General features: G+C 43.6%; 1 protein-coding gene and 1 pseudogene across 1 annotated transcript; both read right to left on the minus strand.

The window, feature by feature from the left end:
• Window positions 1–2,421: 2,421 nt before the first annotated feature.
• On the minus strand, window positions 2,422–7,027 carry LOC131466703 (uncharacterized; annotated as a pseudogene).
• Window positions 7,028–13,069: 6,042 nt separating this feature from the next.
• Window positions 13,070–18,264, minus strand: LOC131466502 (interferon-induced protein with tetratricopeptide repeats 1-like). The gene is made up of 2 exons (XM_058639766.1): window positions 15,497–18,264; window positions 13,070–14,541 (listed from the first exon to the last, which is right to left on the minus strand). Exons 1-2 carry the CDS (start codon window positions 15,499–15,501, stop codon window positions 13,242–13,244), a joined length of 1,305 nt encoding a protein of 434 aa, XP_058495749.1. The 5' UTR covers window positions 15,502–18,264; the 3' UTR covers window positions 13,070–13,241.
• Window positions 18,265–20,625: the final 2,361 nt, after the last annotated feature.

Consider the following 20,625-nt stretch of genomic DNA (forward strand, 5'->3'; position numbering starts at 1 on the left):
CCTATGACTGGAATTGGGTATAGGGGAGCGGGCGGAAACTGACAAACATGACATGTTTCACAGAAGCGAACCACATCCTGTTTAAGGCTTGGCCAAAAAAAGGCTGACTAATGCGATTGAGTGTTTTAGAAATACCCAAGTGACTGGCCAAACCATCAACCACGCTCAAAAAGAGTTACACTCGTCTGGAACATTATAAGGTCTCCACTTCCACATCAAGATGCCATCTCGGAAAAATAAGCACTGCGGCTCCTTGTCCAGATCAACATCCGATGAGGCAAGCTGAAACAATGATGCCAGGGACACATCAACTTTCTGAGCATCAGTTAGCTTCTCACGAGAAAGGCGCAGTCTTGTTACTCACTTTCTCAGTCTCGTTGCTCAATCTCAGACCCAGCACAGAGAGCACTGGTAGGAGAGTTACAGTGGGTATGGAAAGTATTCAGACCCCTTTAAATGTTTCACTCTTTCTTTCATTGCAGCCATTTTCTGAAATCAAAAAAGTTCATGTTATTTCTCATTAATGTACACTCAGCACCACATCTTGACAGAACAAAAACAGAAATGTAGACATTTTTGCAAACGTATTAAAAAAGAAAAAGTGAAATATCACATGGTCATAAGTATTCAGAGCCTTTGCTCAGTATTGAGTAGAAGCTCCTTTTGAGCGAGTACAGCCATGAGTCTTCTTGGAAATGATGTAACAAGTTTTTCACACCTGGATTTAAGGATCCTCTGCCATTCTTCCTTGCAGATCCTCTCCAGTTCTGTCAGGTTGGATGGTGAACGTTGGTGGACAGCCATGTTCAGGTCTCTCCAGAGATGCTCAATTGGTTTAGGTCAGGTCTCTGGTTGGGCCAGTCAAGAATGGTCACAGAGTTGTTCTGAAGCCACTCCTTTGTTATTTTAGCTGTGTGCTTTGGGTCATTGTCTTGTTGGAAGATGAACCTTCGGCCCAGTCTGAGGTCCTGAGCACTCTGGAAGAGGTTTTCTTCCAGGATATCTCTGTACTTGGCCACATTCATCTTTCCTTCAATTGCAACCAGTCATCCTGTCCCTGCAGCTGAAAAACACCCCCATAGCATGATGCTGCCACCACCATGTTTCACTGTTGGGATTGTATTGGGCAGGTGATGAGCAATGCCTGGTTTTCTCCACACATACCACTGAGAATTAACGCCAAAAAGTTCAATCTTGGTCTCATCAGACCAGAGAATCTTATTTCTCATAGTCTGGGAGTCCTTCATGTGTTTTTTGGCAAACTATGCGGGCTTTCATATGTCTTGCAGTGAGGAGAGGCTTCTGTGGGGCCACTCTGCCATTTCTACATTTCTGTTTTCTTTCTGTCAAGATGTGGTGCTGAGTGTACATTAATGAGAAATAACATGAACGTTTTTGATTTAACAAAGAGTGAAACATTTAAAGGGGTCTGAAAACTTTCCGTACCCACTGGAGGTGTCTTCTTAAAATAATCTCGGGCAACAAGAAAAGAATCAGACAAATCACAGGATGAATCAGAAGAATTTAAATCAACAGGAGAAGACAAGCGCTCTTTCCCATCAGAGGAGCTAGAACGCGCTGCCATAGCAAGCGTAACAGGAAAAACATCAGGGTGTTGTTGTGTGCACTCATGGACTAAAGGCTTGACTGGAACAGCAACATGAGGCAACACTTCACCATCATTTTTCCACACATTCCCAAGAATAAATGTTACATCTGGAATTGGCAAAGATTTGCGGATACCAATTCAATTCAGTTCAATTTTATTTGTATAGCACCAAATCATAACATACATTATCTCGGGTCTCTGTACATAGACAACATCAAGGAGAGCAGAGAACCCCAACAGTTCACACAATGAGCAAACACTAGGCATCAGTGGAGAGAAAAAACTCCCTCTTAACAGAAGAAGAAATCTCTGACAGAACCAGGCTCAGAGATGTGCAGTCATCTGCCTCGACCGGTTGGGGTGAAAGGAAAAATGGGGGACAGTGGAGAGGTGGGGGACAGAAAATGGGGGGAGAGAAAGGACAAGAGGGAGATGAGGTAGAGACAGAAGAGAGAGAGAGACCAGGAGCAGATACACAACAACTGTGTCAAGTTACAAGTTTATACAGTTAATGATATTGACTTTTTAATTATAGCACAATAATAATGGTGATGATATGTATGATATGGATAGCCTCGAAAACTGGATCTGGATCCTGCAACCTGCAAGATGAGAATACAGAGAGAGAGAGAGGGAAGGAAGGAAGGACACAAACTAGGGAGAGAAAGAGACAAGGTTAATGACATATAAAAAGTCATATTCATACCCTGAGGGTGAGAGAGTGAATGTGCGTGCACCACAGGAAAATCCCTCAGCAGTCTAGGTCTATAGCAGCAGAACTAAGAGCTGGTCTAGGTTTCCCTGAACCAGCTCTAACTATAAGCTTTATCAAAAAGTTAAGTTTTAAGTCTAACTGTAAATACAGAGAGAGGCTCCGCCTCCAGAACTGTCATTGGGAGCTGGTTCCACAGGAGAGGAGGAGCCTGGTAACTAAAGGCTCTGCCTCCCATTCTACTCTTACAGACTCTGGGAACCACAAGTAAACCTGTATTTTGTGACCTAAGTGGTCTGTTAGGGTGATAAGGTAAGACTAGGTCTTTCAAGTATGAAGGGGCCTGACCATTAAGTGCTTTGTACGTGAGGAGGAGGATTTTAAATTGAATTCTAAACTGTACGGGGAGCCAGTGTAGAGAAGCAAACACTGGAGTTATATGGTCTCTCTTTATAGTTCCTGTCAGAACTCGTGCTGCAGCATTTTGAATTAACTGAAGGGTTCTAACAGACTTGTTGGAACATCCTGATAATAAGGAGTTACAGTAATCTAATCTAGATGTAACAAAAGCATGAACTAGTTTTTCAGCATCCTGTAAAGACAGAATGTTTCTAATGTTCATAATGTTCCTCAGGTGGAAGAAGGCTGTTCTGGAAATGAGTTTTATGTGTGAATCAAATGGCATTTCCTGGTCAAAAGTAACTCCAAGGTTCCTCACAGTGGAACTGGAAGCCAGGGTGATGTCATCTAAAGTGACAATGTGATCAGAAAGTTTTTCTCTGAGGTGTTTAGGGCCGAGTATAAAAGTTTAAAAGTAGAAAGTTACAGGTCATCCAGGACTTAATGTCTCTGAGACATTCCTGGAGTTGAACAACCTGATTTATTTCATCCGGCCTCATCGATAGATATAGCTGTGTGTCATCTACATAACAATGAAAGTGTATGTTGTGCTTTCTAATAATGTTCCCTAGAGGAAGCATATATAAGGTAAAAAGTATAGGCCCAAGCACTGAGCCTTGTGGAACTCCACAATTAACTTTTGTTTGTAGTGAGGTTTTATCATTAACATGAACAAACTGGAATCTATCAGATAAGTATGATTTAAACCAGCAGAGGGCAGCACCTGTGATCCCAAGAGTCTGCTCCAATCTCTGCAGTAGAATATCATGATCAATGGTGTCAAAAGCAGCACTAAGATCTAACAGGACAAGTAAAGAAACTAGACCATTATCTGAAGCCAATTGAAGATCATTACTAACTTTAACTAGTACTGTTTCTGTGCTATGGTTTAATCTAAAACCTGACTGAAAATCTTCAAACAGGCCATTAATGCGCAAATATTCACATAATTGATTAGCAACTGCCTTTTCTAAGATTTTAGAAACAAAGGGAAGATTAGATATAGGTCGGTAATTAGCTAAAATATCTGGGTCGCTTTTTTGAGAAGGGGTTTAATAACTGCTATTTTAAACGTTTGGGGCACATATTCAGTTAATAAGGATAGATTCATTTGAGTTAAAGGGGACATATTATGCAAAATCAACTTTTTAACCATTTCAATACTTATATTTGGGACTCTGGAGGCCCTACCAGTCGCCAAAGTGTGGAAAAAGAATACTCAGTCATGTTTTTGTGGTCCCGCTTAGTGTAAGTATAGGAGATAAAACACTCCATGTTGAATTCCCTGCACTTATGACGGCAGCATGCGCATTTCACCGCGAATGTTACCGCCCCACCAGTACGTTTACTTGGAGAGCTCCACCTTGTCCCTGCGAGAGTGCAGGCGAGGGAGGAAGAGCGGTATTATGTCAACGCGGAGGGACAAGTGTGCTGTTGGTGGCTGCACAGTGGAGCACAGTGTTTTACAGAGCATTTGACGAATAGAGCTGTAAAGCGCTGTAAAGAGGACAAATCAGAAACCCCCTGGAAGAAGTGGGTGTGTGTTTGCCTGTGTCTCATTTGCATATAAAGGGACCATGCACGAAAACCGAGCGTTCTGAAAGGGGCGGGTTTAGCAGAGTTATTGAACTGCTATGATGCTTCATCCTTATGGTATTTTGACCAAAGCATGTCACTGACATGTTCATTAGGACACCAGGGAACTATTTTAACTTGGAGAAATAGGGTATAATATGTCCACTTTAAGGTCAGCCTTTGCTACCTCACCCCAATTCTTTGGATAAATTCACAACGGTTCGAGTGATGAAACTTAAACATAAAGAACAGTTGAACTATCTGTCACACGTAATGGTATTCAGCACTGGTCTGCTCAGAACAACAACAAAGTGAGATTTACACAGAAATCTATATGTGCATGACCTCCTCCTATTGTCATTCTAACAGTTGTTATCAATATTAATCAAAATTAGACTAGAAGTATGCAACTAAACAAGTTAATTTAGATAAAAACAACAATCATCATGTGAGTTCATCAGGAAAGGTACAGATGAGGCTACATCTAATACGTCTTCAGTCAGTTCCAGGGAGCACTCCAGTCCACAGGAGCCCTTCAGGATGTAGGCATCATTGGGGTGGTTGTAGCCCTCACAGCTCACCTTGATGCGACCAAAACCGTACAAGCTGCCCATAACTGTCTTTCACTCCCACTGTCAAAGGAAATATGTACATGTACATGTCTTCCAATCCCTCTATCAATGACATCAAAGTGTCTGCGGAACCCTTTATCTAACTAACGTCAAAGGTCCACAAAGCCACGTTCCTTGTGGAACGAGGCGACAGGCTACTAGATGTGACTTGTAGTTCCCGAGCTGGGAGAAGCTCCTCCCACACTGGTCACAGGAGTATGGCTTCTCTTTGGTGTGGACCCGCATGTGTATCTTGTATATACTGAAATACGTGAAAGTCTTTTCACACTGGACACACTGGTATGGTCCATTGTGGTCACGCAGGTGTTTTCTGTAGGAGCTCTGCTCGCTGAAATCCTCCCCGCACTGGTCACAGCGGTACGCCGTCTCTTCCGGGTGAGTATACGGGTGAAGATTGTACAGTTGGCTGAAACTGCTGCCACACAGCTCGCAGTGATGGAGTTTCTCTGCGTCGTGGGTGACTTTGTGTCTTCTCATACTGCAAATCCAACGGAAACATTTCCCACAGCTCTGACACTGATGGGGTCTACTTTCTTCTTTGTCCTCCTGTTTCAACTGAGGAGAACTCCAAGGCAAGTGGAGTCAGAGTGGCAGTCAACATATTCTAAAGATATTAAAGACTTAAGAAGGTGTAGATTTTATTTGGTGTCCAATTTTCCTTTGTGTCTCTGTTGGTAGTCAATGACTAATGTGCCACTAAAGTACAACATTTAAAGGTCCCATATTATACCCTATTTCTCTAAGTTAAAATAGTTCCCTGGTGTCCTAATGAACATGTCTGTGACATGCTTTGGTCAAAATACCATAAGGATGAAGCACCATAGCAGTTCAATAACCCTGCCAAAACCCTGTGCCTGGTCCCTTTATATGCAAGTGAGACACAGGTAAACACACATCCACTTCTTCCAGGGGGTGTGTCGAGGCCAGCACACTCACGCTACCATGACAACAGTTGTGTTGCGGCCTGGAGAACAGAGGAGGACCCAAACGCAAGAGGCTGTAGGTGGTCGAGTTTATTTAACAAAAGGTTTATCCAGTACACAATTGAACAAAAGGTGTCCGCTACTGCAGGCGGCTGGTGGCAGGAGGCAGGTCCACAGGAAAAACAAAACACGAAGGGCAGCGAGGTGCAGAGCTGGAGTACAAACAGAAAAAAGGCGAGGTTAGGGTTAATGCTCAACTTGTTTGCGACAAAATTCCCACGAGCAGTTCCACAGGAGAATTTCACAGGCTCTACCGATTTGACGGAATTATCTGGCACAGGAGTGAAGTCAGAGCCGGTTTTATGGGGAGGTGAATCAGGTGAGGATTGATACCAGGTGTGCCTCGCTGCCCTTGTGAGAAGTGGTTAGCTCCTCCTCCACCACCCTCCAACACTGCAGGTAAACACAAGAGACAGGAAAAAAAGGAGAAGACAAGTCAACAAGCATAATTCAAACACACCCCAGACCATAACAGTACCCTCCCCCTAGCGGACGCCACCTGGCGTCCTACCAGGCTTGTCATGGAACCTTTCATAAAAATCGGACAATAACTGAGGGTCTAAGAGCAGCAACTTGGAAATCCAAGAGCGCTCCTCGGGACCGTACCCCTCCCAGTCGACGAGGTACTGATACCCACGGCCCCGCCTGCGGACGTCCAAAATGCATCTCACCGTGTATACCGGGTGACCATCGATGAGGCAGGGGGTGGAGGGGGATCGGCTGGAGGGTGCAGAGGACTCTCAACCACTGGTTTTAGAAGTGACACATGAAAGACAGGGTGTACCTTAAGTGCTGCGGGGAGCTTTAGACGGACGGCACTGGGGTTGATAATACGGTCAATGATGTATGGACCGATGTATCTGGGAGCCATCTTCCGAGATTCTGTCTGGAGGGGAAGGTCCCGGGATGATAACCAGACCTGTTGACCCATCTTGTATTCAGGGGCCGGTGTTCGATGGCGGTCCGCCATTTGTCGGTTCCTGGCGGCTGTTCTCTCCAGAGCCGCTCGGGCTTCCCGCCAGACTCTGCAGGCTCGTCTGAACTGGACTTGCACAGATGGAACAGCGACCTCTGTCTCCTGGCAGGGGAACAAGGGAGGTTGGAAACCGTGAACCATGAACGGGGACAACCCTGTGGCAGAACTGACTAGGGAATTGTGGGCGTATTCCACCTAGGGCAGGTGTGAGGACCAGGAGGCCGGGAGGCGGGACGCCACACAACGCAGAGAGGACTCCAACCCTTGGTTTGCCCGCTCTGCCTGGCCGTTGGACTGTGGGTGGTATCCGGACGAGAGGCTGACTGAGGCCCCTAATGCTTGGCAGAAGGCTGTCCATACTCGGGAGGTGAACTGGGGACCTCGGTCTGACACAATGTCCAGGGGAATGCCATGTAGATGGAAAACATGCTGGACCAGCAGGTTGGCAGTTTCTAAAGCAGATGGGAGTTTGGGGAGAGGGACAAAATGCACTGCCTTGGAAAAATGGTCGACAATGGTGAAAATGGTGTCATTTCCTTCTGAAGGAGGGAGTCCAGTGACAAAGTTGACAGCGATGTGTGACCAGGGGCGAGGAGGAATGGGCAAAGGCTGCAGTAGGCCAGCAGGGGGGCGGTGAGAGGGTTTATTGCGAGCGCAGGCAGAGCAGCGATGAATTCCCTGGTGTCTGCAGCCATTGAGAGCCACCAGAAACGGCGTTGGATGAGGGAGAGGGTCCGGTGAACACCAGGGTGACAGGCCAACTTAGATGAGTGTCCCCACTGAAGTACTGGGGATCTAGCGGATGGTGGAACGAACAGTCGCTCTGGGGGGCATTCGTCCGGGGCTGGATGATCATGGAGGGCCTCCAGAACTGTCTGCTCCACCTCCCACCTTACCGCTCCTACCACACAGGATGGCGAGAGGATTGTTTCCATGACAGGTTCTTCCTCAGCAGGGGCAAACTGGCGCGAGAGGGCATCTGGCTTCTGGTTCTTGGGGCCTGGACGATAGGTGAGTAGGAAGTTGAACCTCCCCAGGAAGAGTGCCCACCGAGCCTGACGGGAGTTCAGCCTGCGAGCCGAGCGAAGGTAAGACAGGTTTTTTCTGATCTGTCCACACAATGAATGGGTGAACCGCTCCGTCCAACCAGTGCCGCCATTCCCCAAGTGCTAGGACCACTGCCAGCAGCTCTCGGTTCCCCACATCGTAGTTTCTTTCAGCAGGGGTGAGACAGCGGGAGAAAAATGCACATGGATGTAGTTTTTTGTCCACAGGCAGGCGCTGGGAGAGGATGGCCCCCACCCCTGAATCGGAGGCATCCACCTCAACCACGAACTGAAGATCAGGATCTGGGTGAATCAACACAGGTGCATTAGAAAACATGATTTTCAGTTTATCAAAAGCATTCTGAGCAGCAGGTGACCATTCAAAAGTTTGCTTTACAGAAGTTAGCGTAGTGAGGGGAGCAGCAATGCGGCTATAGTTCCTAATGAACCTTCTGTAATAATTGGGGAAACCCAGGAACCTTTGCAAATGTTTGCATGTAGCAGGGGTAGGCCAATCCTCTACTGCTTTTACCTTGGCTGGGTCTGGTCTAAGCTGCCCCTTCTCCACCACGTAACCTAGAAAAGGTACATGAAATTCACATTTTTCAGCTTTGACAAACAGTTTGTTTTCCATCAACCTTCTCAAGACTTACATGTTCCTCATATGTGTGTGAAAAAATTAAAATGTCATCAAGATACACAAACACCACTCTGTTCAGCAAGTCTCTCAAGACATCATTGACAAGCGCCTGAAAAACAGCAGGTGCGTTTGTCAACCCAAAAGGCATTACCAAATAGTCAAAATGTCCCAAATGTGTATTGAAAGCAGTTTTCCACTCATCTCCCTCTCTGATTCTAACACGGAGAGGGCATTGATAGGCATTTCTTAGGTCTAGTTTGGTAAAGATTTTTGCAGTGTGAAGAGGTCCAAAGGCTGAGTCGATGAGAGGTAGTGGGTATCTGTTCTTAACTGTTATCTCATTCAACGCTGTGTAGTCTTTGTCCTTTTTCTCGACGAAGAAAAAACCCGCCCCTACTGGGGACGAAGATGGGCGGATGAGACCTGCAGCCAGGGAGTCATTGATGTACTTCTCCATAGCTTCTTTCTCAGGCTTAGACAGGTTGTAAAGTCTTCTAGTTGGGAGGGGAGACCCTGGGAGCAAGTCTATGGCGCAGTCATAGGGTCGGTGGGGTGGAAGTGAAAGGGCACGGTCTTTACTGAAAACTTCCTGTAAGTCGTGATATTCACAGGGAACTTTAGTCAGGTCTATTTCCTCGGGGAGGAAATAGGCGGCGCTGTCTCTCCGCTGGAGCCAGTCAAGCTCGTCCCAGCTGCATGGGCTCCTCTCGAGGGGGTGGAATCGATGTTGCAGAGAGAGCCTCGGATGTGGTTAAACGGGGAGAGTGTAGCAGAGGAGCCGCTGCTATGTTGTTGCGAGGTGAGGTGGGAAAGGGACGGAGTCTTTGCCTGTGTGTTCTCTCCCTGCGTCTCTCTCGCATTCTGTTATCTAGGCGGATGGCCAAATCCATGAGCTCATTCAATGAAGCGGTTGCATCTCTTACAGCCAATTCGTCTTTCATCTCACCTGATAAACCTTTTAGAAAAATTGCTTGGAGGGCGGAGTCGTTCCAGCTGCTCTCAACTGCTAAGATTCGGAAAGTTACTGCGTACTGGGCGACTGGCTGATTCCCTTGTCTTAACTCGAGTAACTGTCCTTCAGCCTCTCTCCCCTTAACCGTATGATCAAAAACCCTCTTCATTTCCTCAGAAAAGCGACGAAAATCTGAACATAAGTCGGGGCACTGGCTGGAGACTGCTACGGCCCAGGCCGCAGCTTGTCCGGTGAGCAGACTCATTACAAAAGCTACCTTAGATTGGTGAGAGAAGTAGGTAACTGCTTGTTGGCTGAACACTAGTGAGCACTGGTGTAAAAACTGAGCACATGTCCCTAGATCTCCTGAGTGCCTGGCGGGGTGGGGATGTAAGGTTCACGTGGCTGCAGCGGTGAAATGTCTGGGGGGCCCGGTTGCAGAGGGTCTGCTGGGGGGGTTGGTGAAGTGAGCAGGTTCGTGAGAGAATCCATCCGTCCGCCGAGCTGTGTTACGCTGGCGGTTAGCTCCCCAAGACGTTCCACAATTTGCCTTAATGCAGCCTCGTGTTGTCCAACCAGGGTGCCTTGACTTGAAAGTGCTTGTCTCATGCGTTCAGTCTCTGCTGGGTCCATTTTGTCTCGGCCAGATAATTTTGTTGCGGCCTGGAGAACAGAGGAGGACCCAAACGCAAGAGGCTGTAGGTGGTCGACAGTTTATTTAACAAAAGGTTTATCCAGTACACAATTGAACAAAAGGTGTCCGCTGCTGCAGGCGGCTGGTGGCAGGAGGCAGGTCCACAGGAAAAACAAAACACGAAGGGCAGCGAGGTGCAGAGCTGGAGTACAAACAGAAAAAAGGCGAGGTTAGGGTTAATGCTCAACTTGTTCGCGACAAAATTCACACGAGCAGTTCCACAGGAGAATTTCACGGGCTCTACCGATTTGACGGAATTATCTGGCACAGGAGTGAAGTCAGAGCCGGTTTTATGGGGAGGTGAATCAGGTGAGGATTGATACCAGGTGTGCCTCGCTGCCCTTGTGAGAATTGGTTAGCTCCTCCTCCTCCACCACCCCCCTCCAACACTGCAGGTAAACACAAGAGACAGGAAAAAAAGGAGAAGACAAGTACACCAAGCATAATTCAAACACACCCCAGACCATAACAAGTTGAACGTGAACCGTGGGAGGAACATGGCTGGTGGAGGAAACATTGCAGTTCAACCATATATGTTTGAACCAGAGTCCGACCCTGAACAAGAGGAAACTACAGAAGAAGTTGTAGTACGGAGACTGCAACAGGACGTGTCAGAATGATCAGTTATGAGCTCTATTTAACCTTTTCCTAAAAATGTGTGTGTTTGTACGTCTGGCCGCTGTTTGTGTAACTCATTGCTTATAAAACTCTAGATGTGTTTCAGTAACTAGCATGCTACTCCCGTGTTCTCCACAGCAGTGGGAATGTAACACTTGTCCCTCCGCGTTGACATAATACCGCTCTTCCTCCCTCGCCTGCAGTCTGGAATTTTATAGGGACAAGGTGGAGCTAAGGTGGAGCTCTCGAGGTAAACTTACTGGTGGGTGGTAACATTCGCGGTGAAATGCACATGCTGCCGTCATAAACGCAGGGAATTCAACATCGCGTGTTTTTTCGCCTATACTTACACTAAGGGGGACCACGAAAACATGACTGAGTATTCTTTTTCCACACTTTGGCGACTGGTAGGGCCTCCAGAGTCCCAAATATAAGTATTAAAATGGTTAAAAAGTTGATTTTGCATAATATGTCCCCTTTAAAATGAAAAAGTGAGAAAAAGGCATGAGTTCCTATTGCTTATTATGACTCATGATTAACTGACAGTTGGCTGTTAACTTGTTTAAATATTGGTTAAGGATAGTAATATGGCTGTTTAGACATAAGGCTGTGATTTAGCGCCCTCTGTTGCCACTGAGGAAACAACATCATCCATATGCATCATTTTCTTTCCAAGTCTTTCTGTACAGTGCTCACCTCTTCAGAAGAATTCATTTCATTTCTTTATCAGTCAACGTGCTCCACATCTTCTCCTCAGCAGGTGTGAGCTCTGAAAGGATTGTTGCTACAACAGTGACGGTGTAAATACAGACATGGAACGGTCACTGTCACATATCTCAGCGTGGTGCTGCCACACCAGTGAATTGAATACTGAATGTTTATCATGTTAGCTGGAGATGACAGACGAACTGAGGGACGTGGTTCATTTACAGGATTTGAACACGAGTTCTACCTCAAGCTCAGGTCGACATGAGGAGAGATTGTGCTGTTATTAAACACTGTGGATGAAAGTAGTCTGAACAGCCGGAGATGGCGTCAAATCTCAATGATCGGGTTCACAACCTATGGCAACAGGTCAGGGACCCACTTCTGCCAAGGACCTATTCATCTCAAATATACAGTATGTACTATACTGTATATTGTTCGAACAATAAACCATTGTATATTATAGAAAGAGACAAAGATCAGCGACAGCATTTTACGGGACGAGATGAGAATTATTATTGTCTTTGAAATTGCTTGAAATGGGTGTAGGTGGTGGGGTGGTGTTGTCAACAAGTATCGGACTGATAGTGGTCGATATTCCAGGTTTCCAGGCAAATATATCTCTGTCCTTCCAAACTGTTAAAACTAAGAGCAACTGATTTTTCCCGCATTGTCAATTTTAGCCATTTTATATTAAAAACCGGTTTACAGGTGTACCTAATAAAGTGGCCAGTGATTGTACACGTAGACGCCGAATCGGCTCCATTCTAGCATCACAAGCTAACAGGGCTAACACGGATTAGTGCCAGAAGTCTGACTAAATACGCAACACTTACACGGTCGAGTTAATTAGTAAACCGGTTAGTTAGCGAGATACTAAGTTACTAAATTGTCCTGGGGCTTCACGTCCATCAATACACGCTAAGAAAACAGAATGGAGCCTCTGCTAGCAGCGGTGTTGCTACGCTAATGTCGCCATTTTGGAAAGTGACGCGACGATGACGTCATAGCTGGAGAGAGCTAGTTTTATTTTAAAGGTGATTATTTTATACGGGAAATGTTATATAAATGCACGTAAATGGGTGAAAATAGTACAACAGTTAGAAACCTAACATGTTTTGTTAACATAATTGACCAAAAGGTATCAAGATTACAAACAAACAACCTTTTTTAAATGACATTTATGACCTACAATGGCAATAATTTTCATTTATTTTGTACGAATGCCACCGTCTGTACCCCCTGGTGATTTTTTTTGAAAATCCGATTTAAAAAACAATTTCAGAATGAAAATATGAAGAACTTTTGGGCCAGAAAACATCAGAGCGGTAAAATCTTTATTCAGCTTACACCACAAATAAAGCAATACAGCAATATTTTTACTTCTCAAAAACAGAGTGTAAGCAGCATTCATTCTTAAACATAATGCAATAAATTGTTACATGCATGTCATTAATTAATTATCACCAAGTTTTACTGCAATAGAGAATAAATGTCATATGATTTAAGATTGATATTTGTAAAACCCTCAGAGCTATTATATTTGTTATCATCCCAGTTCAGTAGAAGTAATGGGTGACTACATCCACAAGAGGGCAGTAAAGCTACATTACCAACTGTTGTAAAACACCAAACAACATGACATCGACTGAGCTGTTTGCTATGGAAGAAAAGTGATGTCACGAGGATCACTGTGATGTTCACAGTCTGTCCAGAAACTGCTTAATTTCACTGCACCTATGATTCTTGCCTCTGTCTCTGATCTTCTCCAGAGCTTTAATGCTGTTCTGTCCAAAGAACGACTCGTGCGGTATCTCCGCCGCCTTCATGTGATAATCCACCGATCCGTTGCGGTCCTGCCGTTTGAAGTATAGAAATTTCGCATACGAGTTGTAAAGGACCTGCTTGTCTGCAGGTTGCAGGTCACGTTCGAGCAGCTCCTGGTATATGGCCTCAGCTTCATCCAGGCCATGAGGGGACTGTGCGTACACACTTGCAAGGTCCATTCTCTTGACTAAGGAAGAATGTGGGTAAAGAGTAATCACCTGCTTGTGGAGACTGATCCCTTTATCTATCATTTGCGGTGTCGGGTGATCCATTGAATTGATCTTCCACCTGTAACAGAGTGCCAGGCATCTTTTCAGATAGCGTTTGTCTGGATGGTTTTGGAGAGCCTCCTCTGCCAAGGCTGTAGCTTTGTCAAAAGAGTCATCATTTCTGTAAATCCGTAGTATCACTTTGATTCCACTGTAGCTGCTGACGGGATTTCCCAAAATCCTTGTTGCCAACTCACTCACTTCATCATTAACATCTTCTCCTCTGCTGGCACGCCGCCTAAGGTACACTGCAGCAAGGTACAGGTTCTCTGGATCCTGTTCCTTGGCATTCTGCATTCTCTCCATGAAGTCTGCCCCTAGTTGGTTCTTATCGTGCTTATGAAGACTGGCCCACCCTATCAGATGGCTGGTCTGCCACTCCACCATGTCTGGCTGCATCCCGATGGCTTTCTGGAAGTATTCGCCTGCCAGTACCTTGTGTTCTCTGCTGAACTTCAGCAGAGTCCAGGCTTTTTCAGCACAGATCTCCGGGTGCAGCTCGTCCTGTGATGGAGATGGGAATTCTTCCTTCAGAGCAGCGACCTTTGACAGGTAAGCCTGACTCTCTGCTTCCTCACCTTGGCGATAGTGCAGCCAAGCCAGATTTCCATAGTTCACCAGCAGCCATGGACCCCTGTCTGCGTCTCTTGTTCGGTTTAGAGCTTCTGCAGCCATGCTGAAGAAACTCCTGGCTTCGTTGGCTTCATTGGTTCCCAGCTTGAAGTGGATGTAGCCCTGCAGGTTGTAAATGTGACCCAGCCAACAGTTTCCCTCATCAGTTCCGATGTCCTGCAGCATCTCCCTCTCCCCTAAAAGTATGGACTGGTTGCCATCCAGGTCCCAGGTGAAGTGGCACTGCAGCTTTTTCAGTTTGGCCTCCAGCGTAGTCTCACTCTGTGCGGCGCTGGTGGAGTTTAATTTAAGACATTAAAACGTTGTCACTATGTTGACAGAATATTCTCAGAGTGGCACTTTTACATTTATCTCTTATTTATTGGCAGAAATTAAATATACTGTCCATATTTCTACGACCCCTGTGTTCAGTTACTGATCTGAGAGTACTTTTAAAAGTAAAAACATTTATTTAGAGAGGCTTTTAATATTCAGTAGCACGGTGACACTTTCTGTCTGTTCTTTCTAGTTGTGCGCTTTCATTATTTATGTTATTGCCTTGCAGATATTTTAAAGTGCCATAACAATCAATATTAATTGATTGATTGTTTTTTGTAAGTGCTTGGGAATAAAAGTCATAAGGGTTTTCCTCTAGGCAAGGGCCTTGCTTCATGGAGGCTGCCGTAATGCACCACAATATTTCTGCAGCCTCCCAAACAGACGGATCGGCCTGAGATGTGAACTATGCAAATGAAGAAGAATGTCAACCAATCTTTAAGAATTGGGGCACCCAATGGCCGACATATGAACGTTTTTCTCTTTTTTCCCATCACGGAAAATATAACTCAGTTTAATAAATGATAAACAAAACAGCGTTTGGTCCGTCTGCATTCTGTGTCTGCACCAAGGTTATAATAGTTTTAGTTTTCCTCTGTTTTAATTGGAGTAAAGATTCAAAAAGGTCATAATAAGTATTGTGTCATAAAACCCCAGCAAAAGATGCCATTTTAAACATGAGTTAGGACAGAAGAATAACCATCCAAAAAAGTTATATCACTAATAATGAACAGGAATATCTTAATAGGTGGAACTGGTTTATACCACTAAGTTATAATTAGTGACATAGTAAAGTAAAAATAATGATTCTGCCCATAAAAACTTTCTAAAACGTTTCTAAACCACACCATCTCTGATATTCCTTATTATTAATAATGATAATAATAACAATAATAATAATATGAATTCACCTCATCCTGATTCACCACCTCAGCTCGTCTGGTTGTAGTTGGATTAGACTTGGGATCACTGTTGTATCGTCAGCAGCAGTTTGTGCAGCAGTGTTTTGGGTGAGGAGCCGAGACGCTTTTATGAGGGAGTCTGTTACTTTTGCTTCTCCTGAAACAAAACCGTGACTCAGCAGTTACGCCCTTTAACTTCAGTGAAATGACAAATATGTTTGGATGGAGGTTTGTGTAGCTATTCTTGACTGCCAGGGGGGTATTCCATCAACGTAGCTAAGAATTCCCAGACTTAGGTGTAAGCTTGAAGCTTGACTAAGCTCCACTTTCCAATCTAGCTCCAAGTCGTTCCATCAAGTGAAATCAGCTGGCTCCACCTGACGCTTAGTCAAGCCTCAACTGTTAAGCCTCAACTTGTGCACGGCCACAGGGAAAATAAAAAGCCCATTCTAGTCGAGCACGGAAACTGTGAAAAATGCCGAAAAGCAAGAGGAAAAGAGCGTGCAGAGATGTTCTCTGCAGCGGAGCAAACCCTCCTCATGGAGGTATATGAGGATTACAGCCACATAATCTCAAAGAAGGGCAATACCGCGGCAATCAATAAAGCGAGGGATGTGGCGTGGCAGAATATTGCCGACAGGCTGAATGTGTAAGTGACAAAGAAAATGAAGTATTTCAGCATCATCATGTTTTATAAATCCTCCATCAAAGGGACAAAATATATAGACAATAATCTACCAATTGATTGCCTGATGGTTTTTGTTTTAAACTAATCAATTATGTGGATCTATTAATGCAACCAAATCCCTAAAATGAAAAGGAAAAGACAACCCTAATAAGTAACATTCATATGAACATAATTAAAATAACATTATTGTTTCACTGCAATTTATGTGAAATTCTCCATATTTGATCATTTGGCAGCCCTAGTAGTTATGTTAGAACGTAATAATCATCACATTTATCAACTGAATGTTATGCAAATCGATGTGATAGCTTTCATTTATTTCCTGCATGGCCAATTGTATAGAACTGATATCATTTTCATTTAAGCCTGTCATTTTTACATGCTGTATTTTGTCCCAGATGCTATATGTTGAATTGTTGTATTTTCATTTTATTTTATGTAAAGCACTTTGAATCACCTTGTGCTAAAATGTGCTATATAAAGTTGCCTTGCCTACATTTTATTTTTTATTGACATTCAGAAACATACATCTCACATCTGTTGTCTGCTCTAAATGCCTAGATAAAAAAAACAAACAATGAAAAAAGGAAAATCCCACATTAGCAACTATGTACAAGTTAGGGAGTGATCCTTCGTATAATACAGTCATTGGTTTGTAAAAATAAAATTAGGTCTATGGAGTGTGACATATTGACCCAGTTCTCCCAGTATGAAGCAAATTTCTCCAATTGATAGATGTCCATTGTAATGTCCATCCATAAATTTAAAGTTGGGCTCTCCTGTGACAACCATTTCCTGGTTAGACTCTGTTTACAGGCCACCAGCAAGATATTTAGTAGATGTTTATCCCCTTTCAGCCATTCCTCAGATATGTGTCCAAAAAACATAGCCTTACTCTCGAGGGGTATTTCGCAGATAAAGATCTCCTGTAGACCATTATGTAACCCTCTCCAGCTCTTAATGACAGGACAGTCCCAGCAAACATGGTAGTGGTCAGCATTTTGATTTCCACAGTTCCTCCAGCATCATAGTGAGACTTCTGAGAAGGTGTAAGAAAGTACCTAATCAAGCTTTTCCATCCTAATTCCCTCCACTTCTGTGAGCTGGTACATCTCCATTGATACCTCCAAATTGTTGTCCATTCTTCCTCAGATATATTTATCCCTCCTTCCTTCTCCCGTTTTATTTGAATATATGAAATTAGACAGACCCTTATATAAGCATGACACAGTTTTGTAAATAATTGAATTAGACATGTGTTTATCTTTGTTAGATTTTTCATCTTTGTATTGACGTAATGCCGTAACTGCAGGTATCTATAAAAGTCTTGTTTCCTTTTAAGCGTTTCAAAACTGAGTAACTTTCCATCTTTCATTACTCTACATAAGGCTGTTAGACCGTTAGCTATCCAGTCCTTAAATCTAGAATCCTATTTATTAGGTCTAAAATCCGAATCATAAGAACACCATTCAAGAGCCAAAATATCATTTTCAAGTTTATGTTCTTTTATAATAATTTTCCATACTTTAAGGGTCCACATCACCCATGGATTATCAATGTTATTTATGTGGGTTTGCAAGTTATTATCAGCTAAAATTGCCTGTATGGGGATGGAGGGCATTTTTTCCATTGAGCTGTATATGACGGGTTGCACCAGCATACCACTGCTCTCATCTGCGCTGCAAAATAATAATATCTAAAATAAGGCAAGCCCCATCCTCCCTTTTGTTTAACCAGCTGTAAGGTTTTGAGGCGAACTGCTATATACCTGGATAGCAGTTTGTCCCACTCGTTAAATTGGTTTTGGTTAATCTCTATTGGCAATGTTTGAAATCAATATAAAAGTCTTGGCAATATAATCATTTTAATAGAGTCAATTCTTGAACTAAGGCTAAAGAAGGGAATTAAGTTCCATCTTGTAGAGAAAAATCCACTTAACCGAATCAAAGGCCTTTTCAGCATCTACGCTCATCACAATTGCTTCAGTTTGATTTCTTTGTATATGATCCATAATATGTAGTGTCTTTGGTATATTGTCTTGTGTTTAGCGTTGGTGTATGAAACCTGTCTGATCATTATGTATCAGTGTCGCCAGGAATTCTTCTAATCGTTTGGCCATAACAGAAGTAAATCATTTATAGTCCACATTAACAACAGAGATTGGCCTAAAAGAGCCACTCTCCACTTTATCCTTGCCTTCTTTTGGTATGGCTGAAATGATTGCCTCCTTCCAGCTGGGTGGCGTTTGTGCATTTTTTAAAGCCCAATTCAGAGTAGGAAGTAAAACAGGTATTAGTTCTTTTTTGAATTCCTTGTACCACTCGCCGTGTAGCCATCAGATCCTGGTGATTTGCTTAGTTTAAATCTACCAATTGCAACTTTTAATTCTTCTTCAGTTATATCCGCAGTCATCATTTTATTTAGATTTTCATCGAGAGTGGGTAAATCTAGGGAATTCAGGAAGCTGTCAATTTGGGCCACACTCCCACCTGGGACTTCAGAATATAAGGTTTTGTAAAACACTTCAAAAGCTTCCTGAATTTCATTTAGTTTATTTTTTATCGCTTTTGTCCTTGGATCCCTAATTTTATGAATTGTATTTTCGGCTTTTTTTCAATTTCCATGCCAATACTTTCATAGATTTGGAGCCACTTTCGTAGTGTTTCTGTTTCAGAAACATTAAATCTTTCTCGATTTCTTGTGTGGCCAAATTATTAATTTCATTCCTGGTGTGTCTAATTTCTCTCAATGTATTCTGTGCCAAATCTAATTTATGTTTTCCTTCTAGTACCTTTAGCTTGTTTTTGAAATCCTCTAACTTTTTATTCCTATTTGTTTTCTTAAATTTCTTAAATGTTTTCTTGCTATATTTTTTCTGTTTCACTTACCATGATATTGGTTATTTTTTGGAAGAAACTAATGTCATAGACATTCAGTAAGGTAATTGGATTCCCATCTATCTTACCCCTTACTAAAATAAACGTGCCCTCTTTATCACCCATTTCGAATACTTTTTCAAAATCTAGCTTGTTTGAAATGAGAATAGCAACTCCTCTTCTCTGCCCTGATTTGTATGAAGGAAGCTTTTCTTTAGCTTTATATTCTCCTTGTCTGTCAAATGGGTCTCTTGTAAATAAACCACATGGGCTTGTTCTGTTCTCACTTTAGATAGGATTTTACTACGTTTAACTGGATTCAACAGCCCACTGACATTAAACGAAATGAATTTTAATTTGTCACTAGCCATACTTATTTACTTGTAAGTGTACCAACAAACTTGAACAAATAACAACACCAAACATAAGCAAGAAATAGAAAAAAGGATGAACAAAGAGAGTGATCCCAAGGCTGGGGTCTCTAAGAAAAGACCCTGGTCTGAGCTAGATAAAATATCTAGCTGTGAGGGAAAGCCTCTCCCACCTGTGGGCTGAGGGCCCCCACCATGGCGCTCTAAAAAAGAAAAGCAAAGGTCTCTGTTCATTCCACAGGAAGTGTGTCCTTATACAGCAACCCTCGCCTGTATATATATCCTCATCATGTGGTGAATGTAGCACGTTCTGTTTAGCTTTCCAACTCTTCAAGAATCAGTCAAAGCTTATACTTCTTCTGGAGAGGATGGGGACTGACTCCTGAAAGCTCGCAGTTTCTCCTTGATACCCTTCTCTCGCTCCTCACCTGTCCCTCGTCGACTCTTTCCTCCCACTGTTTCCCAGGCGGAGCGAGACAACTGCTCAGCCAAACTCTCCCTTGGTGAAATCACGTTGACAGGCAGACCTCTAATCTTCATATCTTCATAACACTCGTAGTTTAGCTGGTTTACTTCTCTGTTTTAACACTCGCTTCGCCTCGGCATATTCCTTCCTCTTCTGCAGGTCAAAGTATATCAGCCTCCCATTGAAATAAACGTTCTTTTTTCCCCAAGCCTTGCGCGGAAACTCTTCTTTGACCCTGTAGCGGAGGAAATTGACAATTATTGACCGCAGCTTGTCTTCCCTGTCTTCCCTGCGCCCTCTCAATATCAAGCTCCGTAGTCGGGGGGAAACTCCAAAGTTCCCGCAACAGTTTTTCCACAAACTCCACCATAGACGAGCCCTCGGCTCCTTCGGGAATATTGTATATCCTTAAATTCATGGTCGAGTAGCTTGTTTTCTTGCCGATGCATGACTTTTATCATCTTGTTCAACACCTGTTCCATGTTTTGAACACGGTCTTCGATTTTTTCAATTCGCTCCTCTGCCTCCGCTATTTTTTGGTTAACATTAGTGATCTCTGATTTAATCTCGTTTAGTTGTTCTTTTGTGTCTTTTCGGAAGTCCCGAATCTCCTCCAAAACTTTCAAGTCAGTCTAGCTGCAGACCTGCACTGTCAGGACCCTTCGTTGCAGACCTGCACTGTGAGGTCTCCTGCACTGTCAGGACCGGAAGTTGATTCGAAGCCTTTCAAAATAAAA

This window comes from Solea solea, chromosome 10 (genome assembly GCF_958295425.1).
Source record: "Solea solea chromosome 10, fSolSol10.1, whole genome shotgun sequence".
NCBI lineage: Eukaryota > Metazoa > Chordata > Actinopteri > Pleuronectiformes > Soleidae > Solea > Solea solea.